The 15,799-nt window shown below is 32.6% G+C and overlaps 1 protein-coding gene across 3 annotated transcripts in view; it reads right to left on the bottom strand.

The window, feature by feature from the left end:
- The window catches only part of Mon2 (MON2 homolog, regulator of endosome-to-Golgi trafficking), a 107,553-nt gene that overhangs the window by 70,459 nt on the left and 21,295 nt on the right, over positions 1 to 15,799 (bottom strand). For all 3 annotated transcript variants that reach the window (XM_046430634.2, XM_046430631.2, XM_046430632.2), the window contains exons 5-8: positions 12,963 to 13,092; positions 11,911 to 12,008; positions 11,150 to 11,275; positions 7,578 to 7,772 (exon numbers count right to left, since the gene is read on the bottom strand). In XM_046430634.2, the coding sequence (XP_046286590.1) occupies positions 7,578 to 7,772; positions 11,150 to 11,275; positions 11,911 to 12,008; positions 12,963 to 13,092 (549 nt within the window). The remainder of the gene's footprint in view (positions 1 to 7,577; positions 7,773 to 11,149; positions 11,276 to 11,910; positions 12,009 to 12,962; positions 13,093 to 15,799) is intronic.

Here is a 15,799-nt window from a genome sequence, read left to right as displayed (position 1 = left end):
CACTGATCCTTATATTTCATTCTCTTTTTAAAAATCTCTTGACACTCCATACTGACTGATATTTCTATATCCTAATTATTTTTACTTTTACTATTTTGCTGACATTTTAAAAAGTTTTAAATCATGGTAAAAATACATAACATTAAACTCATTCTTTTAATTATATTTAAGTATACAGAACAGTAGTGTGTTAACTATATTCACATTGTTGTATAATAGATCCCTAGAACTTTTTCAACTTGTAAAATTGAAACTCTACACCCATTCAAGACCCTATTCCTCAGTCCATGGAAATCACCATATTTTGTCTCCATGAACTTACTCTAGATACAGGAGGAATCACACACTATTTGTTTTTCTGTGACTGGCCTATTTTACTCAACATAATGTCCTCAAGGCTCCACTGAACAGGACTTCTCTCTTTCTATGGCTAAATAACATAATAAATGTATATACTGTCATCTTTATCTGTTCATCTGTCAATAAACATTTGAACTGTTTCCACTTCTTGGCTTTTATAGAAAACATTTCAATAAACACAAGTGTGCAAATATTTCTTTATATCATATTTTCTTTTGGGTATACAGCCAGAAATTGAACTGTTGGATCACATGGTAATTCTATTTTTTTTTTTTCTCATTAAACTTTTGTTCCAATGGGTCTCAAAATTCTGTGACAGATTTTTGGTTAAGTTGTTCCCATTAAAAAGCACTGATTTTAGCCAGGCGCGGTGGTGCACAACTGTAATTCCAGTGGCTAGGGAAGCTGAGACAGGAGGATCCAGAGTTCAAAGCCAGCCTCAGCAATGGCGAGGTGCTAAGCAACTCAGTGAGACCCTGTCTCTAAGTAAAATACAAAATAGGGCTGGGGATGTGGCTCTGTGGTTGAGTGCTCGAGTTCAATCCCTTATACTCATTAAAAAAAAAAAAAAGAAAGAAAGAAAGAAGAAAGTACTGATTTTAAAAACTAACAACTTAAAACTGCCACACACAAAAAACAAATGGTCCACAAAACATTCTCCTTTCCTTCTAAAGGTTTTATAATACATTGTTATCATTTACTGGTCTTTTACTATTAAACTTAAATGGCCAATTGAGACAAAAAGTCTGAGACCACCACTGAATAAGACTGGGGTGGCAGGTGTTAAGGATAACATTCAAATAGCCTTCTGAGCTTTCTGGGCAGACTTGGTGACCTTGCCAGCTCCAGCAGCCCTCTTGTCCACTGCTTTGATGACACCCACACCAACTGTCTGCCTCATATTACAAACAGCAAAACAACCCAGAGGAGGACAGCCCAAGAAGCTGTCAACACACATGGGCTTTCCTGGAACCATGTCAATGATGGCAACATCACCAGATTTCAAGAATTTAGGACCATCTTCCAGCTTCTTACCAGAACAGTTATCAGTCTTTTCTTTCAGCTCAGCAAACTTACAAGTAATGTGAGCTGTGTGACAATCCAGTATAAGGGCATAGTCAGCACTGATTTATCCTGGATGGTTCAGGATAATCAACCTGAGCAGTGGAACCAGCTGCTTCCATTGGTGGATCATTTCTGCTGTCACCACAACACTGCCATGACGAACATCTTTGACAGACATGTTCTTGACATTGAAGCCCCCACTGTCCAGGAAGAGCTTCACTCTGAGATTCATGCTACATTTCAACAGGCTTTACTTTAGTTGTGACATTGACTGGAGCAAAGGTGACCACCATGCCAGGCTTGATAACACTAGTCTCCACTTGGCCCATAGGGACAGTACCAATATCTCCAATTTTGTAGATCCTAGAGGGGTAGATGCAAAGGCTTGTCAGTTGGACGAGTTGGCAGCAGGATGCAATCTAAAGCTTCAAGCAGTGTGGTTCCACTGCCATCATTATGGGTGACTTTCTATCCCTTGAACCAAAGCATATCAGAACTTGGCTCCAACATGTCACCATTCCAACAAGAAATTGGCACAAATACTACTGTGTCAGTGTTGTAGCCAATATTCTTCAATGTAGGTGCTGACTTCCTTAATGATTTCCTCATATCTCTTCTGATTGTAGAATGCCACAGAGGAATCCATTTTGTTAACACCAACAATTATTTGGTGACTTGTTGTTTGCTTCAGACCCAGTGTGTAAGCCAAAGGGCGTGCTCAGAGGTCTATTCATCCTTGGATATACCAGCTTCAAATTCACCAACATCAGCATCAACAATTAGGGCAGTACAGTCAGCCTGAAATATGCCTATTTTTGATAAAGTCTCTGTGTCCTGGGGCATCAATGATAGTCACATAATACTTACTGGTCTGATATTTCCACAGGGAGCTGTCAATGGTGATACCACACTCATGCTCAGCTTTCAGTTTATCCAAGACTCACGTGTATGTGAAGGAGCTCTTTCCCATCTCAGCAGCTTCTGTCTCAAAATTTTCAATGGTTCTTTTGTTGATCCCACCATGTTTGTAGATCAGATGGCCAGTAGTGGTGGACTTGCCCAAATCTACATGTCTAATGACCTTTCCATTTTGGCTTTGATTTAGCTGTGGTTTTCACAACACCTGTGTTCTGGTAGCAAACCCGTTATGAAAAAGCTAGTAATTCTATTTTAATTTGAGAAACTACCATACTGTTTTCCACAGTAGCTCCACCATTTTACATTCCCATCAATAGAATACAAAGGTTCCAATTTCTCCACATCTTTGCCAACACTTGTTATTTTCTATTTTTTTTTGCCTGTTTCTTTTTTCTTTTTTTCATAGTGACCATCCTAATAGGTATGAGGTGATATCTCACTGTCATTTTGCTTTGCATTTCTAAAATGATTTGACAGGTTGAGCATCTTTTCACATGCTTGTTGGATATCTGTGTATCTTTGGAGGAATGTCCATTCATGGCCTTTGCCTGTTTTTAATTAAGTTACTAGGGGTTTTGTTGCTATTGTTGTTGACCTGTAGTTTTTTATATATTCTGGATATTAACCCCTTATCAGACATATGACTTGTAAGTATTTTCTCTCATTCTAAAGATTGCCTTTCTGAGTCAGGCATGGGATACATGTCTTTATCTCCGGGACTCAAGAGGCTGAGGCAGGTAAATTGCAAGTTCAAGGCCAGCCTCAGTAACTGAGTGAGACTCTCAAAATAAAAAATAAAAAAGGTATGGGGAAGGTTGGGGCTGGGGTTCAGTGGTAGCGCACTTGCCTGGCATGTGTGAGGCACTGGGTTTGATTCTCAGCACCACATATAAATAAATAAAATAAAGGTCTATCAACAAAAATATTTAAAACAAAACAAAACAAAAAAAGGGATAGGGATATAGTTTGGTGGTAGGGTGCTCCTGGAACCAATCTCCAGTCTCTCTCTCTCTCTCTCTCTCTCTCTCTCTCTCACACACACACACACACACACACACACACACACACACAAAATGCCTTTTCAAATTGTTGACAGTTTCTTTTGAGGTGTGGGGGGTTTTAAGTTTGATGTAATACCATTCGTTTACTTTTGCTTTTGGTGTCAGTACTAAGAAATCATTGCTAAATCCAGTGTTATAAATATTTTCCCCAAGGTGGTTTTATTTTTTTTTAATTTTTATATTTTTAAGAAACTTCATGATTTTAAGTCTTCTATTTAGGTGGTATATCCATTTTGAGTTTTTTGTGATATAAGGTAAAGATACAACTTCATTCTTCTGGTAGGTGCTGGCTTCCTTAACGATTTTCTCATTATAACTTTTCTAGCTCTACTGTTGAAGAGGCTGTCCTTTCCCCATTGAGTGAGCTTGGCATTCTTATTAAAGATCATTTAGCCATATATGCAAGGGCTTATTTCTGGGTTCTCTATTCTCTTCCACTGGTCTTTATGTCTTTCTTTGTGCCAGTAGCCAACTGCTTTTGATTACCCTCGTTTTGCAATATGCTTTAAGATCAGGAAGTGTGAGGTCTCCAAATCTGTTCTTTTTTTCTCAAGATTCATTTTGACAAGTCAGGTCCTTCAAGATTCTATAAATTTTAGAATGGATCTTCTATTTCTGTAAAAAATGCTGTTGGAATTTTTATAGAGAGTGCACCGAATCTGCAGATCACTCTGGGTAGTATGGTCATTTTAACAAAATTAAATCTTCTAATCATGAACGCTGGATGTTTTCCCATTTGTGTCTTTCTTTCAGCAATATTTTTGGCTTTTAGTGTACAGGTCTTTGGCCAGCTTGGCTAAGTTTATACCTAAATATTGTATTTTTTAATTCAATGGTCAATAGAAATGCTTTCTTAATTTCTTTCTTGAATTGTTCACTGTTCGTGTATAGAAATACAACTGATTTTTGCATGTTGAATTTGTTTATTGGCTCTAATAAGTTGTATTGTACAGATTCTTTAGGACTACTTACACATAAGATCATGTCATCTATAAACAGATATGTTTGCTTCTTCCTTTCAAGTCTGGATGACTCATTTCTTTTTCTTTCCCAATTGCTCTGGCTAGAACTTCTAGTACTATGTTGAATATAAGTGTAGATACAGGCAACCATGCCTTGTTTCCTTACAGGAAAGACTTTGAAGTTTTGATTGTGATATTAGTTACTGATTTTTCATAGAAGGTCTTTATTATATTGAGGTAGTTTACTTCAATTCCTAGTTTTCTGAGTATTATGAAAGGGTAATGAATTTTATCAAATGCTTTTCCTAAATCAGTTGAGATGATCATGTGTTTTTACATGACAAACAAAACAACATGGTAGACAACATGAACTGCTTTCCCTATGTTAAAATATCCTGTGTTCCAGGAATATATCCCACTTGGTCATGGTTTTAATGACGTGTGTGTGTGTGTGTGTGTGTTTTGCTGGGGACTGAACCCAGGGCCTTGTGCATGAGAGGCAAGCACTCTATTGAGCTATATCCCCAGCCCTTGATGATCTTTTAATGTGCAACTGAATTTGGTTTCCTTATAGTTTGTTGAGAATTTCTGCCACAATATTCATCAGGAATGCTGATTTATAGTTTCTTGTAATATCTTTTGACTTTGGAATCAAGGTAATATTAGCGTCATACAGTGAGTTTGGAAGTATTTTCTTCTCTTCAATTTTTTGGAAGATTTTTGAGAAAGACTGGTGTTAATTCTCCTTTCAGTGTTTGGGTTCACCTGTGAAGCCATTTGGTTCTGGGCTTTTCTTTGTTATGAGATGTTTGATTATTGATTCAATCTCTTTACTAGTTATGATTCTATTCAAATTTTTTATTATGATTCCATCTTGGTAGATCATCAGTTTCAAGGAATTTATTTCTTCAAGGTTATACAATTTTTTGTTGTATAGCTATTCATAGTTGTCCTTTATAATCCTTTATACTTTTGTGGCATCAGCTTTCTCCTCTCTCATTTCTGAAATTGTTAAGCATTCTGTTTAGTCTAACTAAGGGTTTGCTGATTTTATGGATTTACAAAAACCAACTCCCAGTGGTATCTATTTTTCTATTTCATTTATGCTGTGATTTTTTATTATTTTGTTCCTTTTTCTAACTTTGGATTTAGATTGTTCATTTTTCTACACTGTTGAGGTGTAAAGTTAAATTGCAAATTTTAGATTTTTCTTCCTTTTTATGAAGGTATTCCTTACCATAAAGTTCTCTCTTGATAGTACTTTAATGGCAACTCATAAGTTATATTTTCATTTTCATTTGTTTCAACATATATTCTAATTTCCCTTCTGATTTATTTTTTGAACCATTAAGAGTGTGTTGTTTAATTGCCATGTTTGTGACTTTATTGCCCCTATTTTTTTTCTTCTACCAATTTCTGGTTTTATTCCACTGTTGTCAAGGAAGATGCTTACTATGATTTTAATCTTCCTAAATCTGTTAAGACCTAAATTTGTCTTTTATGGTCTACCGTGATCTATACTGGAGAATGTCTCATGTGCACTTGAGAAGATTATGTGTTCTGCTAATGTTGGGTTCAGTATTCTACACATGCTCTTAAGTCCAATTGGCTTACAGTGTTGATCAGGCCTCTGTGTTTCCCTACAAATCTTACTGGTCTTATGTCCACTTGTTCTACACACCATAGAAAATGTGATACTAAAGTCTCTTACCATTATTGTGTTGTCTACTTTTGTTCATTAAAAATAGGTTACAAATGTGAAAATATTATATGATACTGATTTAAATTAATAAAACTAAAAAGAAACATAATGAACCATTTTCTTTTTTTTTTATAATGAACCATTTTCTGAGAAATACCACTTGAACGTTTAGGAGGAAACCATAACAGAAATAGCACTATGATCAAGAATATTACAACATATTCCACATCATAAAGTTATGCAAAAAGAGATATAAAATGGATTGGAAGTAAAGAAAAATATTATATTTCTTATCCTTGATTCCATCAAATCTTTAATAAATTTGCTTTAATCTGTGAAGACATATGAAATAGTATAAATAAAAGTAGAATATACTGGATACTATAATTTTAATTATTATTCATATGAGCTACAAAGTTGAATTCTTTTTGTTACAAATTATTTAGAAATTATTTCTGTAACAACTGCAAGAAATAGAAAAATCAGAATCTTCAACTTTTATCTTAGAAACTTGAAAATATTCCTAACTATATTAATAAAGACAACTCCAATTTTAATTAGTCAGAAATGTGAACATGGATATCGCATCTTACTGAGTCCTTCTCCTTTTGTTTTTATTTTATTAGTTCTTTATAGTTACATATAACATTAGGATTCACTTAACATAATTAAAAAGCATGGAATATAATTTGCTCTAATTCTGTCCCAAGTATTTCCCCTTTCCCCCCTCTTCCCTCCCCCTACTCTCTTCCCTCCACTCTACTGATCTTTCTGCTATTACAGTTTTTTGTTTGTTTGTTTGTTTTTTTAAGTAGTGCCTTGTGGTTACACATAATAATAAGATTCACTGCTGTATATACATAGGAAAGTTAGGTCAGATTCATTCAACTGTTCTTTCCTTACCAATCTTTCCTCCTTCCCTCTTAACCCTTCTTCAACTCCACTGATTTTTCTTCTTTTTTTGATAGAATTCTCCCTACCTTTTCTTTTTTTCCTTATTTTGGGCTAGTTTCTGCATATCTGATAAAACATTTTAACTTTGAATTCTGCTTCTGGCTTATTTTTCTTAGTATGGTAGTCTCCAGTTCCATTATTTAGTGGTAAATGCCATAATTTCATTCTTTTTTATGGCTGAGTAATACTCCATTGTGTATATATACCACATTTTCTTTATACATTCATCTGTGAATAAGCTTTTAGGCTGGCTCCATAACTTGGTTATTATGAGTTACATAAAAAGCTGAATTCTTAAAACATAAATCCTATGCTGCTTTGAGATAACAGGTTATTACTCTCCTTGACATACATTATAAATACTATATAAACGCAAATAAGATTCAAAAAAAGGACAGAATGAAATTTTAGAGTACTTGAGAGAACACTTGTATGTAATCAAAAAAAAATTCTGTAGAACTGAATTGAAAAAAAACTAACACCATAAATAGACCACTTTCTTTAAAAAGCACTGCATATGAATATATACAAATATGTATAGAAAATAGCACTTACCAAAAGACTATAAAACTGCTTAATCAGGACAGAAACTACTCTCAGCAATCGCATACAGATAGGAAAATATGGTTTTTCAACAGGTGCTGGGGAAGATGAAGTACTTGAACCTTGTCTGAACTTTATATTTGGAGAAAAGAGCTTTATCACAAGAGGACATACTCTTTCTTTGAGGAGGAAACTAAATTCCTGGTGCTATTTGCAAAGAAGAAAAAAGAATGAAATTAGTTCGTACTCAATACCTCTAAAATAGTCTTGCTAGCAAGTAAAAATCAGTATAAATAATTTAGCTTAATTGTAAGTATATATTTTATTATTTTACAATTTGCACACAAATTTGAAACTCACATTGCTGTTAAGAGGTCTTAGAAAAATATTAATATTTCAACAGTTTCTTCAATAATCATTAAAAAGAAACATGAATTATTTTAGAGTTGAGGAACTGGTGCTCATTACTAGAAACTTTTAATTGGATATTGGTGATTAAAAACAAAGAATAAAAAAAAACAGATTTCACAAATACAAGCAAACAGTGTTGAATGGACAACTGAGGAGTGAAAACCTGATTAATAAAGTAGAATAAGTTATAAAATTCACTGATTATATTTTGCAAAGAATAATCCCATTCATATAGAGAAGATTTAATAAATAACTTGGTTTTGTGCTAGTTGGATTACTTGAACAGAACACAAGCTGATGAAATATGCAATGATAACCTAGCACAATTTTATAAGATGGAGAATTTTTTAAAGAATTCTTAAATTTTATTTGTAGTCATCATATATTATACAGAAAACTTCCCTTGATTCTCATTCTCTGTGTTACTTAAGAGTAGTCTCATTTTAGTGACAAACAAGGCACGATCTGCACTTAATGATTAACTTCAAGTATATTTTATTTTGGTGTTTTAATCACATAAAATTTCATTGAAGCTACTATTATAAACAAAGAAAGAATCATAAAAATCATCCAAGCTAATCTTTTTAATCTTATGGAAAAGGAATATAAGTCTTAGCCCCAAACTTCAAGACGCATGTAAGTCCAAATAACATTTTGCATGTCTCACAGACACTCCAAATGAATACGTATGAAACTAAATAATATATTTCTTATAATAAAAGTTCTGTCCACCGGAGTACTTCATCTTAGCAAATCATTAACTGCTTGGGCCAAAAAGATAGAAGTCGTCTCTAAGACTGCATTTTTCATCACCTACTAAACTACTTCACTTACTGATTCAGCAATTACTTGCCAGGCACTGTGCTAGAGAAAGGGATACAGAATTAAGTACAATTTTCAATGCCCCTATCCAAGAGCTTATTTTTAGAAAGGAAAACAGCTCCTATCCTAATTTAACTGCTCTTGAAACACACTCTGCACGAAGTATTCTTTTTCCATTTTGCCTAAATCTAACTTACTTCATCCTTCAAGTACAAGCTTAAGCATCATCTCTTCTATTCATCTCTACTAGTCTACCAAGTTTGGTATCCAAGTTATTCATTTGCACAGTATTTTTTTAATTGTTTTTCCTGAAGAGCAGTCATCATGTGTTATCATTAAGTTAATACCTTTCTCCTCATTAGCTGTGAATGGGTCATACAGGCAAGGATTTTACCTGTCATATTCTTGGCATGGAACACAGACCAATACACTGTGAGTGTCTGGTAAATTTTGAATATATGTGTGAGTGATGAGTAAAAGAAAACTAATATCTGTCTCTGAAAATTTTTTTCAGGACTAAATTCTAAGATCTTTCATAGAAGAATTACTTTATCTCTCTGTATTATAGTAGGAAGAATAACATAGAAATTTCATGGGTATAATAAATCTGAATATGTTATTATATATCAGGAGATAATAAATACTATAAAAAACAAAGAAGGATTGGAAAAATAAGTGTGCTGACATTAAAAAGTGTGCCATTTTACACAAAGTGGTTAGGGAAGAAATGCCTGTTAAGTAGACCATTGAGCAAAAACCTCAAAGAAATAAGATAGTAAACCACACGGAAGAAAAGCATTCCAGATCCAGAAAACAGTAAATAACAAAGGCCTTGAGGCAAGAGTGTGCTTGGGTGAAGTGTGGCTAAAGGGTGAGGCCAAAGCAAGAAATGAAATGAGATAAAAGACCAAAGAAATTGAAGACTAAATTATGGCAAGTTCCACATATCAAAACAGGGCTTCATCTTTTATTCTGGGTAAAGAAGACATTAATTGACATATTTTTAAAAAGGACTGTAAAGGCTGAGTGCGGTGGTGCACGCCTGTAATCCCAGCAACTCCAGAAGCTGAGGCAGGAGGATCGCTAGTTCAAAGCCAGCCTCTACAGATTAGCAAGGCACTTAGCAACTCAACAAGACCCTGTCTCTAAATAAAATATAAAAAACGGCTGGGGAACATGACTCAGTGGTTAAGCACCCCTGGGTTCAATCACCAGGACCAAAAAAAAAAAAGAGAGAGACTAAAAAGATATGACTTCTTTGAAAAACCCATTCGAATATAGTGTTACATACACATACAAGACCCTGGGTTCAATATACCAGCACTACCAACACACACACACACACACACACGTAGCACAAGTGTACACCATAAGAGATCAGTTAGGAAACTAACACAATAATTTAGGTGAGAATGGATTTGACAATGATCATTGTGGTAGAAATGGTTTAGAATTAACTGGGCCCTGAATATATTTTGAAGATAATGACTGAGATATAGGATGTAAATAAAGAAGAAAGGAAGAGAAACTAATTTGGAATTTGGTTGACATGAGTTTAATTCCCAATTCTATCACTTACAAACCATGAAATCTTAGACAAAGTATTTAACTTTCTGAAAGTTACAGTTTCCTCATGGGGACAATAGGAATAACTAGTACTTTTAAGGCATTTGGGAAAATTAAAAGAAAATATGATGTGTAAAGAATCTGGCACATAGCATTTAGATGACAGTCAAACAATAGTGATTATTATGACAATAACAACCATTTTACACAAAACTATTGGACAAGTTATATCTACTGCTTTTCCTACTGTACCAAGAGGAAAGGAATCATCAGTAAATACAATTCATTATCACCAAAAGCATTTAATAGTTGCTTAATGTATACCAAAAATTATGAACCACATAAAAGTAATTTTAGCTCAAATTCTCAAGCCAAAAAAGACCTTACACTATTTACACTTGATTCACACATTTTGTAGATAAAAACAATGGACAAAATATATTACTTAGGGAGGGAAACAGCACAGTAAGAGAAAGAGCTAGACTGTGGTTAAAAAATGCAAGTTCAAGGCCAGCCTCAGCAATTTAGCAAGATCCTCAGCAACTTAAATACACTGTCTCAAAAAAAAAAAAAAGACTGGGGATATAGCTCAGTGGTAAAGAGCCCCTGGATTCAATCCCCAGTATAAAAAAAAAAAGTAAGCTAATACTAAATTATTATATGTCTAAACTCTGGGGCTTTTAAATCTTTGCATTTATTAATATATAAAAAATATGTTTTTTTGAAAAATATCTGTGAAAAAAATTAAAGATTTATTTTTTAAAAAAATACTATTAATGGCTTACCTGTAAAAAGACTTGTGGAAAATCATTGAGGACTGACTCAAGCAATTCAAGGCCAAATGTCCGAGTCATTTCTGTCATGCCTACTAGCCAGTAAGGGGCATCAGCATTAACCAATTGACAAAGATCCTGGAAAAATAAACAATTTCATGTGTTAGGAGGAAATGTGCTTTCTAAAAACTCAGTTTATGAAATTAAAAAAAAAGAAAGAATAAAACCTCCCTTCTTTAGAAACTAAGCAATAGCTAATTTAAATTGTATATGTAAATATGTATAGAATCATATAACTATTGACAATATAAATAGCAGATAGAGTAGATAGACAAATAATTGATCTAACATTTTAAATGAAAATTAAAATTTTCAGTACAGATGAATTTTATTTTATTTAAAACAATTCATTCATGAGAAATGATATAAAAAGTAGGCTTCTATCAAATTATATAATATAGATCAGAGGTTTATTCTTAAATTTTCTTTGTTGAAAAAAATATTTTTTTGTATAACTAATCATCTCTAATATATCTAATCTCTAGTTCTAGTAATACATTTTTATTTCCTTAAAGTGAATTGCAATATTTTATTATGTTAATTAGCTATACTGTAAATGTAAAAGTTGTTTTTTAATCTTTTAGAACTATTTTAATACCTACTTTGAAATAGATTTTTACATTTTCACACTAAAAACTAAATTAGATATAAAATTCTGAAATGAAAGTCATAAAAAACTGTACAATAAAAATTATTTTTATCAACTGAAATACCTGGAAAAGCATATATGCATCTTTAGCACAAGGTTTGAGAGTACTGACAGATCTTCTGTTACTATTTCCTTGCACCAGTACTGGCTGTTCTATAATATCTGCAATCAAAATAGGATAGGTTTTAGGAGTTCATAGTGGCCTTTAATAAATCTTATATTCTGTTTAAAGGATATATTTTAAATAAGCTATTTAATTATATAATTATAAACTTTAATTATAACTTCAGAACTATGTCCCCAGAATGAAAACATAATTGAGGATCTATTTTTATATAAAATGCCATTAAAAATCACTCTTCATTATCTTATAATCACTTTAATAAGCCTTATATCTTTGTCCATGCATTTGATTTTCCTAAAATCCCATTTTGGCCTCTTTGTCTCACAGATATAAAATTCACATGATCTTTCAATGTGCCTTTAAGTATCAAATAAATGTAAAAAGATTACCTTATGGTTAGTTCTTCTATTATCTCACCATCTTCAAAAGAATTAACTGCCTGATCTGCCATTATTAATCTGTCAGCTACAGATATTCACTGGGTAAGAGTCAACTAGAATGGTGTTTCCCAACTTAGCACTTAAAACAGCTCTAAATCAAATACCATGCAAATATCCAATAGAAGACTAGTTCACTAAATTACAGAATAGACAAAAAATACAATGTAGCTATCAAATTTTAAATTATGTAGATAAAAGAATAACATGAAAAATCTATAAGATATAATGTTTGGGTAAAAATACAAACAATGCAGTATGTGAAAAAATACAAACTGCAGAAAATGTGAAACTATTATCTTCAATACAAAATTATGCATGCATTATAAATACAAATGGAAAAGCAAAAGCCTCCTAAATTGTGAGGGATTTATTTTCAAAATTGCTGTTGTTGACAATAATATTTTAAAATAAATATCTTAAAATAAATATTTTTAAAGTTTTCTAGTTTTTAGATATTCTGTGCTCACAGGGAAAATGCTAAAAATTAATGAAAATGAATCACGCATGTAAGAACATTTCCAAATCAAAAGGAAACAACTTTTACCACTTTACCTCTGTATCGTTCATCTTCAGCAACCATTCTCTCAAAAACCACAGTAACAACTTGTCGCACAGTAGCAGCAGCTGTATTATTTGTAATATTATCTTTTGTGAAGTGTAGTCGAAAACAAAGAACAATTGCCTACAAAAACAATTTTCATTTAGTGTGAAATAAGATTGAAGGTATGGCCATTAACTTTACCAGATGTAACCTCAAATTAAATAATTTATGTATAACTGTTTCTCAGAGATTAGTGTCTCACCTTTTTATACAATAAAACTAAAATACCCTCAGATTTTAAAATAATTCAAACTCTTGGTAACCAATATAGCCATGTAAGATTGGCTAATGTAATATGAAATACACTTTTTTAAAAAATTTGATTTTTTGTTTTTGGTACCACGAATTGAACTCAGGGACACTCAACCACTAAGCCAAAGCCCCGGCCCTATTTTATTTGGAGATAGGGTCTCTCTGTTTTCCAAATGATTTGATGATACAACAAATGTTATATGCATAATTTTAAGAGACAAATATTGTATGCAATATTTTAGAGACGGGGTCTCTAAATAAAATAATAAATAAACAAACAAACAATTTTATGTGTTTATAATTTTATTTATTTATTTGTTTAATTTAGAGACAGGGTCTCATTGAGTTTCTTAACACTTTGCTGAGGCTGGCTCTGAATCCCAATCCTCCTTTCTCAGCCTCCTGAGTCCTTGGGATTACAGGCATGTACCACCATGCCCAGCAAAATTTGATTCTTTTAACATGTGTGTAATAATGCATCATGCTTTTATTTCCCCAGAATGACTTGCTCTGCAAATAGTTAGAATTAAACACTTGATATGTCATTAAATCATCTGGAGAAAAACTATACAAAGTGCTAGGTATATAAATAAATACACATATAGTGTGCTTTTATAGAGTCATTCTTTCTTTCTCTTTAAAATCAACATTATTAAGGTGTAATTTCCAACAATAAACTGCATCCCTTCAAAATATATAGTTTAATGAGTTATGTTTGACACGCAGGTCCTCAGAAATAGAGCCATAATCAGAATACACAGCATTTGCATCATCTCAGAAGTTTCTTTGGGCACCTCTGCAGTCCTTCTCTTCCTCTACCATTGGCCACAGTTAACCACCCATCTGCTTTTTTTTAGAGATTAGCCAGCATTTTGTACAACTTTATAAACAGATTCATTCACTATGTATTGTGTCTGGCTTCTTTCACTTAATTAATAATTGTGTTATTCATCTATGCTGTTCTATATGAGTAGTTGAATAGATTCCACAATACAAGTATAAAATTTTTGTTTATCCTTTCACCTGTTGATGATGACATTTAGGTAGTTTTCAGTTTGGGGCTACTTTATATAAAACTGCTTTAAAAACTCACATACAAGTCTCTGTGAGTTCATTTTCATTCACCTTGGGAAAACATGTAGGAGTGAAATGGCTGGGTCATCTGGTAATGAAGTTTAACTTTTTAAGAAACTGACAGTTTCCCAAAATAGATTTACAATTTTACATTCCTACCAGTAGTATATATGAGTTCAGAACTATTCAATATCTTCAAGAGGACTTGAAATGGTTAATCTTTTTAAACTGTATCCTAATGGATATATAATGATGACTCCTTGGGGTTATAATTTACATTTCATTGATAAATTATAATGGTGATTCTCTTTTCATATGTTTGCTTGCCATTTGAATATCCTATTTTGTCAAGTGTCAAAATCATTCATCCATTTTTACTCAGTTGTTAATCTTTATAAGAGTTCTTTATATAGTCTAGATATATGTCTATTGTCAGATATTTGCTAATTTTTTCCTCCATTTTATGGCTCCTTTTATAGTTCATGGATTTTGTACTCTAAAACATTTTTGCCTACCCCAATATCACAATAATTTTGCCCTATATGTTCTTCTGAGAGTCTCATAGTTTAAAAAGAGGTTGTTTGTGAAAAAAAATATAATGGTAAGTCAGATTCTATACCTTATTACTTTAATTATTGTTAAAAATTTTTGAAGAAATAAGTCTTTGATACCACTATTATTTTTTATATTTCAGTATAAAGGAAGGCATATTTTATAGATACATGGAAGCTTTCAAATTTCTCAATTTTGTCTTATTTACTATTGATTTTTGATCCCCAAATATTTTATTTCCAATTTGCTAGCACACTAAAATGAACCCTGTGATCAGTTCTTATTTCTTTAGTAGGACAACTGACATATAAAAGAACAATAATTTGATAGCAAGAAACTAAGAGGAACAGTGATTAAAAGAGTATGCAAAAATACATAAAACATTTTCTGTAGCAGATGTGAAGTTAAAAGAATAAACTATTTGCTATTAAATAAAATCTCACAATGACCTAATAACATCAAATTAACAACTGAAAAGAGGGAGATATAACCACTTGAAATAATATACATAGTTTAATGTGACAGTAGCCAGACATGGTCGGGCATGCCTGTGAGCCTTGTGGCTCAGGAGACTAAAGCAGAAGGATCACAAGTTCAAGGGCAGCCAGCCTCAGCAACTTAGTAAGACCCTATCTCAAAATAAAAAAATTAAAAAGGGCTGGGGATGTGGCTTAAGTGAGTGGTTAAGGGCCCCCAGGTTCAATACCTGTATCCAGCCACCAAAAAAAAGGTATCCTTCTTTATAGGCTGTCCTTAAAAACATGCAAATTATAATAAAACTATTATTGAAAATCCAAAACAATCCTTAGACAATAAATCATTAATTGAAGACTATTCTTCATATTACTCTGTACTTTTTATTCTTTAGAAATATTTCATAATTTTAATTAAAATGCTTTTATTGGTGCAT

Source organism: Marmota monax, unplaced genomic scaffold (genome assembly GCF_021218885.2).
Source record: "Marmota monax isolate L192 unplaced genomic scaffold, Marmota_monax_Labrador192_F-V1.1 WCK01_AAM20220418_F8-fsc00056, whole genome shotgun sequence".
Classification (NCBI taxonomy): domain Eukaryota; kingdom Metazoa; phylum Chordata; class Mammalia; order Rodentia; family Sciuridae; genus Marmota; species Marmota monax.
Note: the sequence above shows the minus strand (reverse complement) of the source record. Positions and strands in the feature narration are given on the sequence as shown.